At 51.4% G+C, this 19971-nt stretch overlaps 1 protein-coding gene across 4 annotated transcripts in view; it reads left to right on the top strand.

Moving 5' to 3' along the window:
* Pde9a (phosphodiesterase 9A) overlaps positions 1-19562 on the top strand; it is an 83494-nt gene extending 63932 nt beyond the window's left edge. For 2 of the 4 annotated variants that reach the window (XM_055607121.1, XM_055607124.1), the window contains 11 exons: positions 135-209; positions 3683-3769; positions 4559-4663; positions 4835-4917; positions 6178-6334; positions 9526-9639; positions 12868-12972; positions 13754-13882; positions 14827-14922; positions 16450-16567; positions 19180-19562. In XM_055607121.1, coding sequence (XP_055463096.1) covers positions 135-209; positions 3683-3769; positions 4559-4663; positions 4835-4917; positions 6178-6334; positions 9526-9639; positions 12868-12972; positions 13754-13882; positions 14827-14922; positions 16450-16551 — 1053 coding nt within the window. In that variant the 3' untranslated portion in view covers positions 16552-16567; positions 19180-19562. The remainder of the gene's footprint in view (positions 1-134; positions 210-3682; positions 3770-4558; positions 4664-4834; positions 4918-6177; positions 6335-9525; positions 9640-12867; positions 12973-13753; positions 13883-14826; positions 14923-16449; positions 16568-19179) is intronic. The other 2 variants (XM_055607123.1, XM_055607122.1) reach the window with 2 other exon arrangements.
* Positions 19563-19971: the final 409 nt, after the last annotated feature.

The raw sequence follows: 19971 nt of genomic DNA, 5'->3' as shown, positions 1-19971 counted from the left end.
AAAGGCAGGCTAGAGTCAGTGCACAGTGTCCGTGACAGGGACCAGAAAATGGAGAAAATGCCCACAAGGACCTCTGAGGCCTCCGTCACTCTCAGAAGCCCCACTGCCTAACATCTCACTTCCATCCTTTCTAGTATCTGCTCTCCCCAGAGACCATCGAAGCCCTCCGCAAGCCCACCTTTGATGTCTGGCTTTGGGAGCCCAACGAGGTAGGTGAGGAACATCCAAGTTCCCTGGGCACTGGGGACAGCTGCTCAGGACTGCAAATCCTGAGGAGGGACTTGTGCCCAAGCTACTCCTGTGCACTTTCTCCTGTCTTTTTTTTTTTTTTTTTTTTTTAACTTAAACGCCCCCTGAATTAAAATCTCTAGATTTTCGTTTAAGCGGATACTCAAAGGGATACAGGAGATGGCCCAAGGCACATGGGGCTTCCCCGAGAAGACGAAACATCAACTCCTGGCCTGCTGCTGATCTTAACCCCAGGCCCCAGGCTGGGTGCACCCACATCTGTAGGAGACGTGGGAAGATGGAGCCATCTGGAGACACAGCCGCTGCTTGGAAGAGCGATTTCCTGCAGAAACAGGCCTCCAAAGGAGACGTGGGAAGAGTGGCCCACAGAGGCCCCCAGGCAGCTGGACACAAGTAGAAATGTGGATATGGGAGATGTGCAGAGATAAGAGTTGCTTCTGATGGGAAAATATTTCTTCAAGTCCTCTTGTTCTGTAAGAAATGCCTCCAGGTGGTGGTGGTGCACACCTTTGATCCCAGCACTCAGAAAGGATCTCTGAGTCCAAGGCCAGCCTGGTCTACAGAGCAAGTTCCAGGATAGCCAGGGCTACACAGAAGTTTCGGGAAAAAAAAAAGAGAAAGGAAAAGAAAGAAAGAGAAAGAAAGAAAGGAAGGAAGGAAGGAAGGAAGGAAGGAAGGAAGGAAGAAAGAAAGAAAGAAAGAAAGAAAGAAAGAAAGAAAGAAAGAAAGAAAAAAGAAATAACAACATGGATAATGAAAGAATAAATTTCCTCTTTATAGACAACTCACCAAAACCCAAGGGCTCTTTCCAGCCTTTCCAAAGCACAGATATGTAGAAAGAGGCAAAAAAAAATGCCTTCTGCTCCCTGCTACGTGTCCCCTGTTGCTTTTGACAAGGTCAGTCATAGCAGACTGTTTAGACAATAGGGTCCCAAATTTCCCAAGTAAACCTCTTCCAGCCCATGCTTGCCCAGCATAAGAAGGTCTCTGGCTGGGTAACGCTTGGTCAGAAAGGTGGAGACCAGGCTGAAGAGCTGCTCAGTGGCTGAAGAGCTCGCTGCGCGCAGTGAGGACTGGCGTTCGGATCTGCAGGCCCTCTGCCCTCGCTTTGCAGATTATTCAGTGCTGCTCTCTGACTGGCAAGTAGGCATGAGGAGAGGCCCGACCCAGCCATGTGATATCTTCCATCAGCCATAGCTTTGGCCAGGGAGACTAGCAGGGTGCTTCTGGAGGTTTCTCTCTACCATTATATAGTAAGGCAGAAATGCCCCCCAAGTCAAGAGCCCCGGCCTCTTGCAAATTCAGGCATGGACGGCAAAGATGCATAACTGAAGATACACTGAGGACGAGCCCTGAGATGGGAAGGAGCCAAGAACCCCATTGGGACTCGCCTCTCTTTTCCAGTGGGTGTAATGCCACATCAACCCACAGCTCTACCCAGTGCCCTGCCCTTCTCAAACCTGGCCCTGTATGGGATATCGTATTGTTCTGATGCCTCCGCTCCATTGGCTCCATCCCGAGGCTGCAGACAGTAAGGTGGCTGCTGTGCCACACTGAAGGACCAGCCACTGTCACCCTGCAAGTGCTCCCCTCTCGATCAGTACTCCTCACCATAGCCAGGAACCACCCGCTCGCTCACTCACTCAGCTGGGGTTGAGGACCGTCACAGGAACAGACTATCTCCGAAGCCACCGCGTCCGTCCATCACAGACGTGGGAGCAGATGGTTTCGTCTGGCAGTTCTCAGCGTCTCTCAACTCTGATTTCACAGCAGATATTTCATCTCTCCAGGGTTGCTCAGAACACTGTCTGGGCCTGTGGCACTAAAACAGTGGTTTGGGGCTGTAGCCCAAGGGTCCTGAGGACTGGCATCCAGGATGGTGTGTGTGTCGGGGGCGGGGGGAGGGTCTGGTAGCTCTGGAAAGCAGCTGTCAGCAGCCTGAGTGCCAGCCGTCCTCAAGCCAAGACCAGAACACCTGTCGCTCTGCAGGAAGCGCATTCTGGGGCCATCATCTTCAAAGCCATTGGCTTTTCAAGGAAGATGAATGCATGGCCGCCATGCTTTCAGGATGCTCTGGGACCACCTGAGTCCCCCTTCTTAGTCCCCCTGCTCACCCTATTAGGTCTGGGTAAGAGTGTGTTTTCTGTTTTCTGGTTGAACCCTTGATACCATAGAACTCTCTGCTCCCAACAGAATTAAAATATTGTAGTCACAAAACTTCGCCTTAACTCTCAGCCCATACATAGTACATAACAAAAAAGGATAGACCTCAGTGGCATGTCCACACTCCCTTTGGCCATGTCAGACCACCAGAGACTGGGCAGCCTCAACACCAGCCCACTGTCCTGGAGCCAGAGGTCCAAGGTCAAGGTGTCTTGGGCTGCTCGTTCCTCAGCATCTTCTGTCGGTCATCTCTATGTGTCCGTGTTTGGATATATCTCCGCAGAGTCATGGTCAGATTGAATCCAGCCCCTCCCAATGACCACATTTATCTTAGCTGCCTCTGTCAAAACCCATCCCCAGTACGGTCACATGGGTGGGTCACAGTGAAGCCTCCACATACTATGTTCATGGGACACATTTCAGTCCCTTACATGATTTTGCCACTCAGTGCCCAGATGCAGGGGAAACAGGCCAGGCTATAGCACTGACAACTGCGCAGGTACTGGGACACTGATGCTCAGGACCAGGCAGGCCCTGATGTGTGGCCGAGAGGGGAGGGTTCTCTGCTGGGGTCATGCTATGAGCCCACAGGGCTGGCTCCCTCAGCTTTGTATCACCTGCCCCCCTGAGACCTGCTTCTCCCAGAAGCAAAGCCACTCTCTTAGTTACAAAAGCCAGGCTCTTAGTTACAAATTCCTCTCCTATTCCTCGTTAGCTTTGTTAGTGTAAAAACTCTGGAAGATGTCTGCAGAGACCCGAAAAAATGACAGCAGGTTAAACATCACATCTGTCTCACCATACACCGTGTCCACCAATGCCAGGATTCCTGGAAACAAAATTTGTTCAGAGAAGAGGTCCACCCTCCAGATCCAGATTAAGACACTAGAAAGCATCTCTAGTTTCAACAAAAGGAGTGGACCTCGGGTTATTAAAGCCCTTCCCATCTCTGGCCTTGAGCAAGCAAGAAGTGGCCCTCAGTGACACCCTGTCATCTTGATGTCATCCTCTGAAGTGGTGTCATCCTGCACAGGGTTGCTCTCTTGCCTGGAATGTTCACGGGCTTCTGAGCCTATCACTTCCCTCCCAGGGGACCTGCAGGCTCTCATAGACACATGGTCCATCTGGGTGATCCACGATTGGCCTTTCTCCCCCAGGAGCAAAACTCACCTTGTCAGGTCACCCTGGTGGCACTGTCCAGGACAGTCCGTGAGGAGGGGCAGCTGGTCTACCTGCTCCTCCTGACCCCTGACCCCTGGCCCTGTCTCCACAGATGCTGAGCTGCTTGGAGCACATGTACCATGACCTTGGCCTGGTCAGGGACTTCAGCATCAACCCTATCACGCTCCGCAGGTGGCTGGTAAGTGCTGAGCTCACGCCTGTTGCTTTGTCCCTGTCACACGTCCTGCTGGCGGTGGGCTTCTGTAGAGTGTTATCAGTACCAGGGAAGTCCTATGAGGTCATTTATCCCATCTGTCATCCCACGCCCTCAGAGGAACAAGGAAATAATACAATGAGAGAGACCCACAAGGCAGCAGCACACTAAAGCAGGGGTGCGTGGAATTGGGGGGAGTGTCATGTGTGTCTGGGAATGTGTGGGGGAGGAGATTATGTGAGTGTGTGGGGTTATGTCTTTGAGTATATAAATGAACGTGTGTGCGTGTTAGTCTCTGCGAGTGTGTCTGTGAGAAGTGATTGTGGGGTAGATGTCTCTGTGGCAGTGTCTCTGGGATTTAGAGAGCGTGTATGTGTCTGGGGTGGTGCCTGGTGTGGGTGGCTATCCATAGATATGTGTAGGTATGATGGAGTGCTTGGTAGCAGATCTTTCTCAAAGGGATAGACTGTCGCTGCAAACCAAAAACTGAAAGCCTGTTAATTGTCCCGTGAGCCCTGACACCTAGAGCCCCTCAGGGAATGTTCCCTGCCCCATCCCCAACTCTAGTGTGGCTCAGCAGACACCTCGGGGATGCTTTGTCCATGCTCCCAGTTAGTAAAGTAGTGGGACATTGCAGGGCTTCTGGGGCACAATGTCCTATGTTGGTCCACTTGGGAACACCGGAGGCCTTGAGCCTGAGCATGGAAAGCCCTGGGAGCCTTATAGGAGCAGGGGAGAAGTGAGCACAGAGGACTCACCCTTTCCTCCCCACAGCTCTGCGTGCATGACAACTACCGGAACAACCCCTTCCACAACTTCCGGCACTGCTTCTGTGTGACGCAGATGATGTACAGCATGGTCTGGCTCTGTGGCCTCCAGGTGGGTCCTGCCAGCCCCGGCCTCTGTCCCTAACCCCGCTGAGCGGCTGGGTCCTCCTCTCCCCAGCCCAGGGGGGGGCTGTGTCCTCCCCTGTCACTGCAGCCCAGTCTATCCCCACTCCTCCTGTCCTCCCATGAGGAGGACAGACCGCCTGACTCTCACCTAATCCAGGAGAAGTTTTCCCAGATGGACATCTTGGTCCTGATGACCGCAGCCATCTGCCATGACCTGGACCACCCAGGGTACAACAACACGTACGTTTGGGATTTCTTTCTCGTTTCTCCTTTGAAAAGTGCTCCTTCTCTCAGGGGAAACCCTTCAGCAGCTCTCAGATGGAGCTACTGACCTAGCCTCCCCACAGACCCTCAATCCCCTCCAGACCTGCAGGATGCAGTTGACAGCTTTTGGGCTTTGTCCAGGGCCCTGGGCCTCCCTTGGGATAGAAACTCCAAAGTCACCAAACCCTACATGCAACCACAATTCCTTTTGTGTCAGCCCCAGGCTCTGGGGGTGCATGGCAGTACCAGCCTGTTTCCTCCCGAAGGTGGGGAGAGCAGGCCTCCACACCATTCTCTGCCAGGAAGCTTCCTCCTCAGGCTACTTCCAAAGGCACAGGCAGAGGACAGGGGCCCAGAGTGAGTGAGGGCAGGGCTGACAGAGTGCATGTGACTGGGCCAAAAGGATGGGCCCAACTCTGGGGACACTAAGCCCCTACTGTCTCCGTTGGGTAGAATGCTGCCCCATGAGACCAACAGTCCACCCTGATGGTGTGAGTTTGAATTCAGTGACACATGGGTTTTTTCCTAATGCACCTTTGTGGCTGTGCAGTGACAGCAGATGCCCTTGGGGCCCATGTGGCCATTTTTCAGGACGGAGTGGGCTCCAGGTCTAGCCGTGTGTATTCCTCAGAGGCTGGTCAGGACAGAACAGGTGCCAGGCCAGGTGTGGCCATGAGTGCTCCTCGGGGACTGTCTGGAGAACACATCTATTACCTTTGTGCACATTCAGTGCTCAGCGGAGCAGCTGCCAACAACAGGCTGGCGAAGAGTTCTTCATTTTATCATTAGCCCCCAAATTCAGCCCTTAGGATGGCACAGTGGGGCTCTCCTGGAACCCCAGCTCTTGGAGGCTGAGTGAGGCAAGAAGATCCTGAGTTCTAGGTCAAGCTGGAACTCAGGTTGAGATCCTTTTTTTTATATGCATTTAGAGGGAATGAGAGAACAAACCTATTTCTACTTTCCCAAAATTCTGTCTTTGCATATATTGAAAACCTGACAGTTTTTGGAACCCTGATGCCTTCAAGGCATCACTCATTGAGAGAGCCGAGAATATACCCTAAAGGACCAGGGGTATCTAATTACAGGAGCATGCCCGTCAGAGGTTCAGCTGAAGCGAGCTTCTGACGTGAGCCCTTGGCATGTGGTCCCTCCAGCCTCTGCAGGCACCATGTGCTCCATGGCATACAAATGCTGGTGCAGGGTGCCTGAGCCTCCTGCTCTCTCCACATACCCTAGATACCAGATCAACGCCCGCACAGAACTGGCCGTGCGCTACAACGACATCTCACCGCTGGAGAACCACCACTGCGCCATTGCCTTCCAGATCCTGGCAAGACCAGAGTGCAACATCTTCGCCAGCGTGCCGCCCGAGGGCTTCAGGCAGATCAGGCAGGTGTGTGGCGCCAGAGCTTTGTAGCGTCAGGGCAGAGCCCCGCTCTCCAGAGGCTCTGGGTTACAGCAGTGCCCATCTGGGACCCTGAAACCAGCCCTCCTCACCCACTTCCCCCAGGGCCCGGAATGGTCCCCAAGAAGATGGGCCTTTGCCACATACGCCTGATGTCATCTGCATGGCACAGCTGTCAATAGAACCCTAACGGCTCCCTTTGAGATGGCTCCTGTGTCCCTGCAGTCAGGGAAGTTGCTGAAGAAAGAAAGGAAAGTGACTGGCCCAAGGCTACGTACGCCACAGGGGGGCCCTGGACAGGCTCCTAGGTTACATGCTGTCTGGTAGATATCTGCCGTGTAGCTTCAGCTACTGTCAACCATCACCTAGGACCTGGTCATTCGTCCCCACCATGACCTGTCCTAGCCGATTATCCTGCCTAGTCACCCCTGCCCTGAGACAAACACTTCTAGTCATGTGCAACATCACCCTCCCCACACAAACGGTCTTGTCTGAACCACAACTGAGTGGGCCGCTAGTGCTATTTACAGGGGACGGAAGGACCCAGAGGGACTCCTGTCTGAAAGGTAGTGGTTCAGGGGTAGGTGACCCTCAGCACCTGTGAGCGAGGGTCGTGACATAGTAGGATCTCCAGGTGCCACTGGGGATTGGGCTCTAAACCAATGACAGGTGTCCCTTATGGAGACAGAGGAGAGAGAGATATGACCATGGTAAAAGGCTGTGGGGCCACAGAGGCAGATTTTGGTACGGATAAAGCCATACCAGAGCTACCAGAACTACAACGGGCAGGAGGAAGCCTTCTCACGAACCTTGGGAGGAATATGAATATGCTGGCACCTTCCACTTGGCTGTCTAGACCTCAGAACTATAAAGGACTATATTCCCATAGCTGGGAGGCCACCCAGGCTGGTTACAGAAGGAGCCTCCCGGGCTCTCTGAGACTCATCTGTTGCTGTCCCTTGGGGGATCGTGCCCTTTGAGTCTCAGCTGGCCTCCCCCACAGCTGAATTGATGCAGGGGAAAGGTTCATCTGTCTCCGGGGGAACCTATAAGCTTGGCTTTGTCAAAGAGCAGCCGCCTCATAAAGCACCGTTTCCTTATTTGTCTGTCCCCTGAGAAGCTCCTAGCCAGCTGCACTGCTTGGTCACAGTCAATATTGAATCCCTGACCCTGTCACAGCCCTCTCCTCTCTCTCTGAAGGCCTCTGCCCTTTCCTTCCTGTTTGCAGCTCCACCCTCTCAGTGTGTGCCATAGGTTGTTTTGACAACCATACCCAGCCTTCTCTGAAGTGGGTAAAGGGTGAGCTAGGAATGGAGGTGGCCACACAGGCAAGTGCTACCCCAGTGACCGCAAGGGCCTGATGGAGCATCTCTTAGTATGTACCTTTCCCCAGCAAGGTACATCAGGCAACACCCCAGAAGAGGAAGAGGGTCACATGATTGGATGAGGAGACAATAAATCCCTACAAACCAGATCTTCTTCATGCTGGCCACCATGGGGATAGCAAGGCTTGCCTTTCTCCAGAAGTTTATGAGTTTTATATTTATGGTTGTGAAGACTAACCTTTAATGGCTGAGGATCTCTCCAGCCCAAAGTTTAAGAGTTTTAAAATAAGACTTTTTTTTTCTGGAAACAAAAAATCATTTATCCAATTTAAGAAATATATTTTACCAGAGAATTTAGAGATAGTTCAGTAGGTAAAGCACAAGCCACACAAGCCAGACAACCTGGGTTCCGATCCCTAGACCCCACATCAAAGCTAGGTGCAGTAGTAACTAGCACCTATAATCAGAGTGCACAGCCCCGGGGAGATGAGAGGTAGAGGCAGGAGAATGACCTGACACTCAAAGGCCAGCCAGCCTGGTCAGTCCACTGCGGTGAGCAACAGTGGAAGGCAAGGGCCACCAAACGAGATTGTCCCCCGACCTCCATGTGTACCAGTCACGGCATGTGCGTGTGCGTACCCATAGTCACACATACAGAACGGTTTTGTCACTGAAGGTTTTGAGGGATAACTGAAAATTCTGTTAATAACAAGTCTTTACAGAAAAAAGTCCATAATTTAAAATGCAAGGTAATGTCCCCCACCCCACGCACACGAGAAATATACACTTGAGATTCTTCATACTGGCTGTTTGAGGTTGGCCTTTTGAGGGTGGCGGTCTTATTTTCTTGGAAGAGTGAAGTTCTGCTGCTGGCATGGAGACATTATGTAACTGTTTGTGGGATGGATGGAGAACAGGTGGATGGATGGGTTGAATGCAGATGGACGGGTAGAGGGGTGTGCAGCCAATGGAAGGACATGCAGACAAGTAGAATACATTAGATGCATGGAAAGCTAGGTGAATAGAAGGAGAAATGAAAGCAGGAGCACATGGTTACAGTTTCCAGTTACGCTTCTTTTCCTAAACCACTATTGAGTTAACAAAGTAACTGCCTTGGTCTAGTTTCAGCTGCTCTAATAAAATGCCACAGACTGGGTAATTTAGAAAGGGAAGAGGTTTGTGTTCGCTCACAGTTCTGGAGTCTGGGCCGTCTAAGAGCTTGGCATCCACATCTGCTCTGCTTCTGGTGACAGATGTGGGCAGAAGGTTAAAGGGCTAAAGTGAGAAATCACTCCCTGTGGACTTACCCAGTGCTGGGTGGGTTGGGGGAGAACATGAATTGCATCATGAGGATAAACCCCATAATCCCCTTCTTAACATAGAAGGACCTCAGTCCTTCTTAACATAGTCGCTGGAGGGTCCAGGTTTCCACCTGAGTTTAGGAGGGCATCAAACAATAGCAAAGCTATGGTTTACAAGCCAGTTGAATCCTCATTTACAAACTCGATAGCGGGAAGGTTATCAAGTATGTTCTGACTTGGATAATCAATCTCCGTGCAGTCACATAGATGACACAAAAGTTATCTCGGAAACTCCGTTATTGATACCCACTAGCAAGCTCTGAGCAGGGCTAATTGCAGAATTGGTGATTAAATCTAGGCAACTGGGTGAAAATCTGCTTGTTCCACAAGTCAGCATGATGTCCCGTCTGTTAACCTGTCGGCCTGTGAACATGGCATGGGGACAGACAGAGCGCACACATGGGCGATGGTCACACAGAAACTCAGAGCACAGTGTGGGGAGCACTCACTGAGGTTCTGGTAGGTGCTGACACCATGTCCTCTTGCTATTCAGGGGATGATCACATTGATCTTGGCCACTGACATGGCGAGGCATGCCGAAATTATGGATTCTTTCAAAGAAAAAATGGAGAATTTTGACTACAGCAACGAGGAGCACCTGACCCTGGTAGGTTGTGTCTTTGGAAAGCTGAGCCCTAGCTCAGTGGGAAACCCAGGAGCCCGGGTGGCTCACCTGGCCTTGGAGTGACTGGATTTCAGTGTCACAACTTTTCCTGGGCCAGCAGTAGACAAGGCTTCCTCCTAAAGAGTACGCCATGGCTCAAGGGCCTCCTTCTCCCTTAAGGACATGGCTTGAGTTTACACAATGTCGTTCCCTTCCAAAAAACAAAAATGCAAGCCCAGCCTGCTGGTTCATCCCTGTTACCCCCAGCAGTGGAGAGACTGAGGCAAAAAAAAGCTGGTTCATCCCTGTTACCCCCAGCAGTGGAGAGACTGAGGCAAAAAACTCATACATGCAGGCAAAATATTCATGCACATAAACCAAAAATAAATGTCTTTAAAACTAATAACACCGGGGCTGGAGAGATGGCTCAGGGGTTAAGAACACTGTCTGTTCTTCCAAAGGTCCTCAGTTCAATTCCCAGAAACCACATGGTGGCTCATAACCATCTATAGTGAGATCTGGTGCCCTCTTCTGGTACACAAACACACATGCAGGCAGAATGCTATATAAATAATCAAACAGACAAAAAACAAACAAACAACAACAAAACAAAAAACAATAACACCACTTTGCCCCTCCAGAAGAGCTGATTGACAGAAAGCGAGGATGCCCTTCTTAGGTCAGGATGAACTTGTGGCTTCTATCCCATGAGCTTTTGGGAGCTGTTACTCTGAAAGGCTGAATCCCAGTGAGTAGCCAGGGGTGCAGAGAAGGAGGGTGTGCCTTCCCCAAGTCAGGGCCTCCAAGAACACCCTCTCTCCAAGGAAAGAAGAGAGGCGCAGTTGTCTCATCCTTCGGGAGTACCTATTAGGACCCCAATGGATGCCTGAAGCCATGGGGAGGCCAGACCCTTGTATACTGTACTTTTTCCTATGCACACATCTCTGCGATAAAGTTTAACTTACAAATTAGGCACAGAAGAGCCTAACACCAAAATAAGGCAGAATAACAAGAGGAGCATACAGTAACTAATGGTCAGGGAAGAGTCCCATCCTGGGTAGAGTGAAGATCTTTCTGCGTTGCTCAGAACAGCATGGAGGTTAAAACCTGTGGACTCTTTATTTCTGGAACTTTCTATTTAATATTTTTGGGTGACTAAAAGCATAGAAAGCAAAAGCAGGGACAAAAAAAGGGAGGCTACTGTACTGCCATGTTAGATCCCTGGCAGGATCTGCTAAGGTCTGGGGGAAGACAAAAGAATTAAACCAAAGACGATGGGAAGTGGCCGGGAGAAGCAAGCAGGCTACACCCTATGTGCCTTATTTCCATCTGCCATATGAAGAAAGCTAGCCTCAGTGCTGTGTGACACACAGAAGGCCCGGGGCTCTGCCCAGTGTGCAAGTGGGTAGATAGGATGATAAGCCAGACCAAAAGCACATCTGCCCACCCACCTCTGCCCACGTGCCCATCGATGAGGAGGTACAGGAGGAACTGCCACCAAGGGCTCTACTTCCCCCCTGGGACAGGATCAGGCTGACAGGTCACTGTGAAGGTGAGAAGCTAAAAACTGAGAGAGGGGCAGAGAGAGGATTAGGAGGAGTTCAAAGTCCAAGCTTCTTCCTGGAGGCTCCCGGGCCAAGGAAATGGAAGTGCCCAGAACACAGCCCGAAGACACATCAACCAGCCTGACCCAACCGCTACTGAGGCCACAGTGTCTAGTCTGGGTCAGTTCCCCCGTGAGGCCAACCAGACCAAGCTTGTAACTGCCTCTGCACTGGAACCACTTCCAGTACAGAGCAGCAGAGAAGGATAACTGCCCGGGAACCAGATAAGGGGCTGCACAGCAAATACTCATAATTCCTTCAAGGCCCAGCAAGAATGATTCACCCTAATAGGCAGACCCAGAGCTCTAACGGGAGGGATGGCTGCAGAGCATGAAACCCCAGGCACGGGAATGGACTGACACAGGAAAGCTGTGTTTGGGAACAGAGAGCAGAGCTGAGGCCCTTTTGCACAATTTTGTTCAATTTTCTTATCCCATAATCAGGGTCCTGCCTGAGGGACACACCCCTAGCTAAGCAACGCTTAGCTGACCTCCCTCACCCCCTCATGTCCTCAAACATGAGGTTGCAAGGCCTTTGCCACCATGCTCTTTAACACGGTTTCAACATCCCTCAGGGGTCCCCTTTCTTAAACCATTGCCTCTTAACAAGGTCCACTCTCTCTCTATTTTTCTTGTATTCCCCACAGTCACAGAATCATTTTCCTTGTCAAGGTGCTGGACTTCACGTATGATAGGCAAATGCTGTGTGACTCAGCTATGTCCCCAGCCCTGTTTTTACTTGACAGTTTGAGACAAGAGTCTCTTTAAGTTACCTAGGCTGGCCATGTAGGCAGACCTTGAATTTGTATATCCTTGGCATTGTTTTTGAGAACCAGGCATGTTGACACATACCTGTAATCCTAGCAGCTAGAAGGCAGGAAGATCAGGAGTTCAAGGCCAGCCTTGAGTTCTAAAGGCCAGCCTGAGCTGCAGCGTGAAACCGGTTCAACATGACAGAACCCAAGTGCCTAGCTGCCCCCACCCCGGCTTTCTTTTTTTTTTTTGTGAGACAGGGTTTTTCTGTGTAGCCTTGGCTGTCCTGGACTTGCTTTGTAGACCAGGCCCAGGCTGGTCTCAAACTCACAGAGATCCACCTGCCTCTGCCTTCCTGAGTGCTGGGATTACAGGCGTGCGCCACCATGCCTGGCTCTCACTCACTTTTTAATTTAAGAGACAGTTTATAGTTATAGTTTTTTTTCATAATTTATTTATTTTTATTTTATGTTTTATTTTATTTTGCCTACATGTATGTCTGTGTGAGGGTGTCAGATCTTGGAGTTACAGACAGCTGTGAGCCATGTGGGTGCTGGGAATTGAACCCAGGTCCTCTAGAAGAGCAGTCGCTGCTTTTAACCACTGCGCCATCCCTCCAGTCCCTACAATTGGTATTCTCAATGCTTGTGTATCTGATGGGTCCCCATCCTTACCTGGGGAAGCTGGGAAATCCAGACTGTGAGGATCCCAGTGCAGTGAGAGAGCAAAGAGGGAAGTGCATCCTTCAAGGTGGAAAAACTCTTGTCACGGTGGCCAGCCCATCCTTTTTCCCACTTATGATGGCGAATCCAGTCATCCCACACAGCAGCCGTGTGCCGTGTCTGCCATCGCCCTGAATGTTGCATCTCTTTCAGCTGAAGATGATTCTCATAAAATGCTGTGATATCTCCAATGAGGTCCGTCCCATGGAGGTGGCAGAACCGTGGGTGGACTGTTTGCTGGAAGAATATTTTATGCAGGTAAGAAACGCTGAGGCAGCAGATTACGAGCACACTTCCCGGCTCTGTGCTGCGTTGGAAAGAGCAGACCAGAGTGACTGGCATAGCCATCCCACGCCCCAGCAACCTCCACAACACTGTCTGCCTAGACAGATTGCAGAAATGATGTTCTGTATTTGGCATTGTTTTTGAGGACCAGCCATGGTGACACATACCTCTGATCCTAACGGCTGGGAGGTAGGAAGATGAGGAGTTCATCAGTCTTGATCAGACAGTGTTATAGATGCAAGACAGCAGCCACCAGAAAGAAAGAGAGAGAGAGAGAGAGAGAGAGAGAGAGAGAACAGTATGATGAAACTGACTCCCATGGCCATTCTTTTAGAAGAAGGCTCAAGGACAGTGACTAAGTGTCAAGAAGCAAGACCTGAGGGGAGGGACAGCCCCTGTGGAGGGGGGAGGCCAGGGTCATAGGATAGCTGCAGGGAGATGCAGGCAAGTGCCTGTCAAGTTCCGCCTTGTAGGCTGCTGGGTCATGGCCTTGAACAGACACTTGACCTGTCTCTAGGCTTGCTCCCTATGTCTCCAACCTGCTCATCTCGCCTTGTCTCATATGTAGCCCTTACGCTGCAGGCTCACTGTGTCCTCACCATTGTAGGGATTTTGTGTGGCTGGGCGGGGGGGGGAGGGGTCACAGCTGGTCAGCATGTCCTGTTCCTCCTGTAAGAACAGGTCCGCTCTGTGTTGTGAGTGAGTCCACGGGGCCTTTGTGCCTTCAGTATCCCTGTCACTATGTTCCCTGCAGAGTGACCGTGAGAAGTCGGAAGGCCTTCCTGTGGCCCCATTCATGGACCGAGACAAAGTGACCAAAGCAACAGCCCAGATCGGGTTCATCAAGTTTGTCCTGATCCCGATGTTTGAAACAGTGACCAAGGCGAGTGACCGTGCTGATGGTACAGCGGCCAAAGACACACATGAACACACACGCATGCACGCATGCACACACACTTCAGAGAGGTGCAGCGCTGTGCAAACGCGTGCTTGAGCCCTCTACAGCTTCATCATCCACTGTCATGGTGATGGTTGCCTGGCAGCCATTTCTTTCTGCTGTGTCCAGGTCCGTCGCCCCCCACCCCTGCCCCACACCCAGCACTCTTCACAGAGCTCCATGTGTGCATCTTAGGCCCTCAGTACCCACTTTGCCACTGCCTGTCTCTGCCAGCCTTAAGGCTCAGCCGGCTGTACCAGCTGTTGGCTCTCCTGCCCTTCCAAGCCCCGCCTTAAAGGAGCAGCTAGAATTGGTGACCTCGGGCTGGGGAACTCTCACAGCCAGGTCCCAGCGCTGCCTCTGCGTCCTGCTCAAGGCCACCACTTTCAGCCCCCCCCCCCACCAGATCCCAAACACATGCTCATCTCTTGCCATCCGTGTGTTCCCCCTCCCTTCCTGCCCGCCATTATCTGGGCTTCTCAGAGCCACCCACATTCTTCCCATTCCTAGGACCACCATCAGGAATTTTGTCACATCTGTCCCCGGAGTAAGATGCTCTGGGGCCACGCCTACCCTTGTCTTGCTGGAAGAAGTGGGGACGGGAGAAGGCAGTAGGCTTTCTGAGGTCCTGTGAGGAATGATGGGAGTGGAACTCTGAGCCAGAGCCAGAGAAAGGAGATGGGTGGGGCTGCACCAGGGTCCCAAGGCCTTGGACCTGGCTGGGAGATTCACAGCCTAACATCCTGGGTTTCCCTGAAGGCCTTAGTTTGAGGCCTTTGAGAAGTGAGACCCCTGAGGCTCGCAGGGACTCCCAAGGGCCTCACAGCCCTCCTCAGGTGTCCTTTGCAACTTAACAACGGTGGGCTGACCTTGGACCCTCTGCTCCCCAGCTCTTCCCCATTGTCGAGGAGACAATGCTGCGGCCACTCTGGGAGTCCCGAGAACACTACGAGGAGCTGAAGCAGCTGGACGACGCCATGAAGGAGGTAAGGGCAGCACACGGGGCGCAGGCAGGTAGCCAGGGACTTGCGGGCAGGCCGTACAAAGGGCGGGAGAGCCAAGCTCGGTGAGGCAAGGGGCCTAGATGTAATGCTCGCTACAAGCAGTCTCTACCCAGAGACTGCAGCGGCCAGTGCTTTCCTCAGGGCCTGCTGGCCAGTGACTCTGGAGACCCACAGTGCATCTCAGCCTCTGCAGTATCTCTTAGCACCTCCCTGCCCCATGCCCTCTTCCCCGCCAGGACTATTCAGTGAGGGCTGCCCTGAAAAAGATGGGAAAACAAAGCAAGAGCCCAAGTCCATCCTTTCAGACACAGCACACACAGGCCAACTCGGCTGTCCTTAAGGTTTGGGAAATGAAGAGGTTTTAGGGTATTGTGGATGCTGGATCTCAGGAGAAGGTAGGAGTCTCTATTCCCGTAGGGGGTTCAGCTATGTGAACCTCTCTTCACTAGGGACTCAATCCATGCCTCCTGCCTGGTGTGGTGGCCAGGTCTTTCCCTACTCACCTCATCCCCTGCTCCTATCAGGACATCTGTATACCCAGAAAACTTTACCCACTTCTCTTTTTCTTCCTCCTCCTCCTCCTCCTCCTCCTCCTCCTCCTCTTCCTCCTCTTCTTCTTCTTCTTCCTCTTCCTCTTCCTCCTCCTCCTTCTGGCTGGCTTTGAACTCACAGAGATCCATCTGCCTCTGCCTGGGATTAAAGGTATGCACCACCACACCCAGCTTTCCCCCCCCTTCTTATACCCTCCAGACCTCTCTTTGGCAACCATGACCACACCCCCCCAACCTGAGATGCCCCTCTGTCCCTCATTTCCTACTCAGCACCCATCCATCCAAGCTCCCTGGTGACAGAGGACTCCGTAGCCATCTTTTCTGCCTTCTTTCCCAAGTGTGGCCTGGTATTGGTCACATCTCCTTCAGCAATATCCGTCGTGCACATCCTCCGGTGTACAACGTCACAGACATGTGGTGGATGCATAGAGAATGACTGTACAGGCCAGCAATCCCAATCTCTCTGGTGGGCCTCTCCTGCCAGGAAGTCACAAGACGCCTCTGAAAATCTAAAAAGCTGAGGGTGAAACTGACACACCAAAGGGCCACATGGAGAAGGCATCTCCACCCCAGACTCCCACAGGAAGGCTTTCCGGGCCTCTGCCACCATGGCCATCCCATCAGCCATTGCTCAGGGGGACCTGAGTCTGCAATCCTACATTCCACTGCCCAGCAGGAATGAATGGCGGAGCCTTCCCAGGCTGTTGTCCTGGCCTTAGAGAGGGAAGCATTAAAAGAAGTGATAGGGCTGAGCATGGCACAGGAACTTGGCGCCCAGGCCTGGGGCTGTGGGCTGTGGGCTGTGGGCTGTGGCTGGCTTGATCCAGTCATTGCTGCCCATGTATGTGTGGGCAGCCATCTTTCGAATCTGAGCGTCTGCAGGCAACAGACATGTCCAGAGACAAGAGGCTGCCTGAACTGGCCCGCCACCTCCCGGGGCTGACCTCTGTTCTCTTAGTTACAGAAGAAGACGGAAAACTTGCCATCTGGAGCCACAGAAGATGCCACAGAGAAGAACAGAGATGTGAAAAACAATGAAGGCCATTCTCCTCCAAACTGATGTCTCAGTGTATACAGTAAGTAGAGTTCTGTATGTGGAGAGGACAAAGTGTGTGTGTGTGTGTGTGTGTGTGTGTGTGTGTGTGTGTGTGTGTACGTGTATGCATGTGAGTGTGTCTGCATTTGTGTGTATGTGTGTTCTCCTATCCTCTTCTATTTGTTATTTATTTATTTAGGTTTTTCCAGACAGGGTTTCTCGGTGTAGCCCTGGCTGTCCTGGACTCACTTTGTAGACCAGGCTGGCCTTGAACTCACAGCGACCCGCCTGCCTCTGCCTCCCCAGTGCTAGGATTAAAGGTATGCACTGGCTCCCCCTCCCCTAGTGGGATGTGCACCCTGATTCAGTCTTTGCCTAGCCTACTCCCCTCCCACAGATGTCCCCTAAACACCGCAGTCAGGTGTTTTCACCTTTAACCTCACGGTGAGGATTGACCATCACACAGGAACACACCAGGACACTTAGAAACTCTCACTTGCTGGATATGCTTACAGGGCGAGAGCTGAGTCAAACCACAGCATGTGGCCTGCTTTCCACTGAGTGAAATTTTAATCCTGCACAACCTAATTAGACTCCGGGCCCTGATTTGGAAGGGCTCACATTTTGGTTATAGAAAGGATTAATTATTAGGATGTGAGCCACTCTTGAGAGGAGATGGTCTGTGAAGTGCGTCTGGAGGATTGGAAGCTTTTAAAAAGCATCTGCCCCGGTCACCACAAGCATGTCCCCTGACAGCTCCTGACACAGCCTGTAGTGCTCATTTCTTGAACTCTGTTTTATTTGGGGTGTTTAGGCCTCTACCTCCCTTCCAACCTCCCAACCCTAGGTAGGAGAGAGAAGGTCGCAGACCTCTTTACTTCTCCTGTCTGTTTAGGGTCAAAGGAATTTTTTTAGGGCTATACCAATCTCCGTCAACGGCAAACGCAGCCAGGAGTCCCCTCTAAGCCGGTGCTCCCCAAAGCATTTCTCTCCATCTCTCTGCTCCAAACCATCACACCATCCATCTCTCTGGTCTCTCCAGAGTGCTACAGGCCACACGCCAACACCTCACACATATACCTTCTTTTTCTGGGCTCTCATATTTATACCCTCAGAGCCCTAGCCCATGCCACCAAAAGAAAGGCTGTTATCAGCCGGCAAAAGCCATGCCTCGCCTCAAATGAGACAATTATCAGCCGTGGACAAACTAAAGCCCAGCTGAAATCCCACACTTGGATTAGAACAAAAACATATTCACATAGCATATCTGAGTTTGCAAAGAAACCAAAACTTCCGTTGCAACAGCTCTTCATTTGATGCAACTACTCAGCCAGCGCATACTTCAGCGAATGCTAACCTCTCCCTAAGCGTGTAACTGTTGGGTGCCTGCCAGGGAAGCTGCAGGTTCATGCAGGGAGCCCAGAAGCTGGGTTTGAAGGGGAAACAGCGAGGACTTCAGCCTGAGAGGTGCTTTTGGTAAAACCTTTGCGAGTGACAGCCATGTGCCGCCACCTCTGTGAACCCCAGATCACAGTGCTGTTGCTGGGACTTGAGCGCTTGGTTGTGTGAACGGCTGTTCCATAGCAAGGCCTCCAGTGAGCTTTGAAGCCAGGTCGTGTTCTTGAAAAGAAAAATGGCATTGACATTGCCTAATTTTGCCTATGTGTGTGGTGTTACTGACAACCTCATTGTTCTTCCTCTTCCTCTTCTTCTTCCTCCTCCTCCTCCTCCTCTTCTTCTTAAGATTTATTTTATTTGTGTACATGTGTGTCTGTCTGTTTGAGTGTTCATCAGGTGTGTGCTGGAGTCCAGGGAGGACAGAAGAGGTCATCAGATCCCCTGGAACTGGAGTTACACTTGGTTGTGAGTTGCCATATGGGTGCTGGGAACTGAACTCATGTCCTCTGCAAGAGCGGTTGGTGTTCCTAACTCAACAGTTAAGAATCTCTCTAGCCCCAACCTCATTTCTTTTTATATTTTATAGGTTAGTATACAAACTAATGGTTTTCACCCTGGTGTCTTCATACGTCTTGTGTCATTATCCCTTCTCATCCCTTCCTGCCCTGCCCTTCACCCATTTATCCTGTCCAGATGGTTCTCTTTCATTCCCCAGTTAGTACCCCATTTGGCCATGTGTGTGTTGTGTGTTTGCCTGCTTATATGTCTGGGTATCACTTGAATGCCTGGTGTCTGTGGAGTCCAGATGAATACACTGGATCACTTGGAACTGGAGTTACAGATAGTTGTCAGCCTCCATGTGGATACAGGGAATTGAACCTGGGTCCTCTGGAAGAGCAGCCAGTGCTCTTAACCACTGGATTACCTCTCCAGCTCTACTTCTGCTTTAAAGAAAAGACTTTATTTTATTTGTAACTATGTATGTATGTGTGGGCATGTGAACATAGGGAACAGAAGAAGGTATTGGATACCCTGGAGTTACAGGCAGCTGTGGCTGCCTGGGCTCAAACTTGGGTCCTCTGCAAAAGCAGGGTTGGCTCCTAGCCCTCCCCAGCCCAGGTCTTTCCTATAGCATGTCTGTGATATGCTAATATCCCATATATTCTATTACCATCTCAACTTCTCACTCAGTCCTGTGGCTGTGCCTTCTCCATTTCCCACAGAGAAAAACATGCCGTCTTCCTCTTTTCCCAGCAGACTGTACCGGTTAAAGCAGCGGAGCTGTGGCCTCTGAGCGGACAGAGCCAGTGGGGCTTCCCAGGATCCTCCACACAAAGAGGGTCATGCCCAGGCGACCCCCTGATGACCCGCCACAGACCATGTTTTCTAAGAACCATTTTGTTCACTGGTATAAAAACAGGAATTCATGATGTTGTACAGAATTTTTATTTTTAAACTGTCTTTTAAATAATATATTCTTATACAGAAATGGGTCTGTACTTTTTCTTTGGGTCTTGCACTCGGTCTCCCAAGGACTCTGGTTTTCCCCTCGGATGTATCGTCTTCCAATGGTTGAACAGTGAGATGTGTTGAACAGTGAGGTTCCTTGTAAATTCCACATTAAACATCAGAATGGTGCCGAGTGCAGGGGCGTGCATGTGTCCTGTGTTTATGAGCAAAGGGGGACATTCGGGCATATGTGCATGCCTTGTGTTTATGAACAGGGGGAAGGCATCAGTGATGTGTACAGAAGATGGAGAATGAGGCAGGCTGGGGGACCAGCCATGAGAGGGGTGATGTGGGGGGCAGATGCCTTCCTGACCACCGGCACAGCTGTGGCGTGCTCACAGGGAATTGGGATTTACACTCAAACCCTCAGTGTGTCCTTCACTTTTGGAAGGCAGGCAGTGGGGACATTCCGGGCGGCATGGTGACTGCCCAGCCCCCACACGTCACAATGGAGATGGTCACACACACCCTGCTTACGCGTCCCCCTTGTGCTCTCATGGACCTGGACTCTGAGTTCTCGGTTTAGAAGAAGCACAG

The sequence above is a fragment of the Psammomys obesus genome, unplaced genomic scaffold (genome assembly GCF_907164565.1).
Source record: "Psammomys obesus unplaced genomic scaffold, mPsaObe1.curated_primary_1811, whole genome shotgun sequence".
NCBI lineage: Eukaryota > Metazoa > Chordata > Mammalia > Rodentia > Muridae > Psammomys > Psammomys obesus.
The sequence above is the reverse complement of the archived record's forward strand: the minus strand, read 5'-3'. Positions and strand labels throughout refer to the sequence as shown.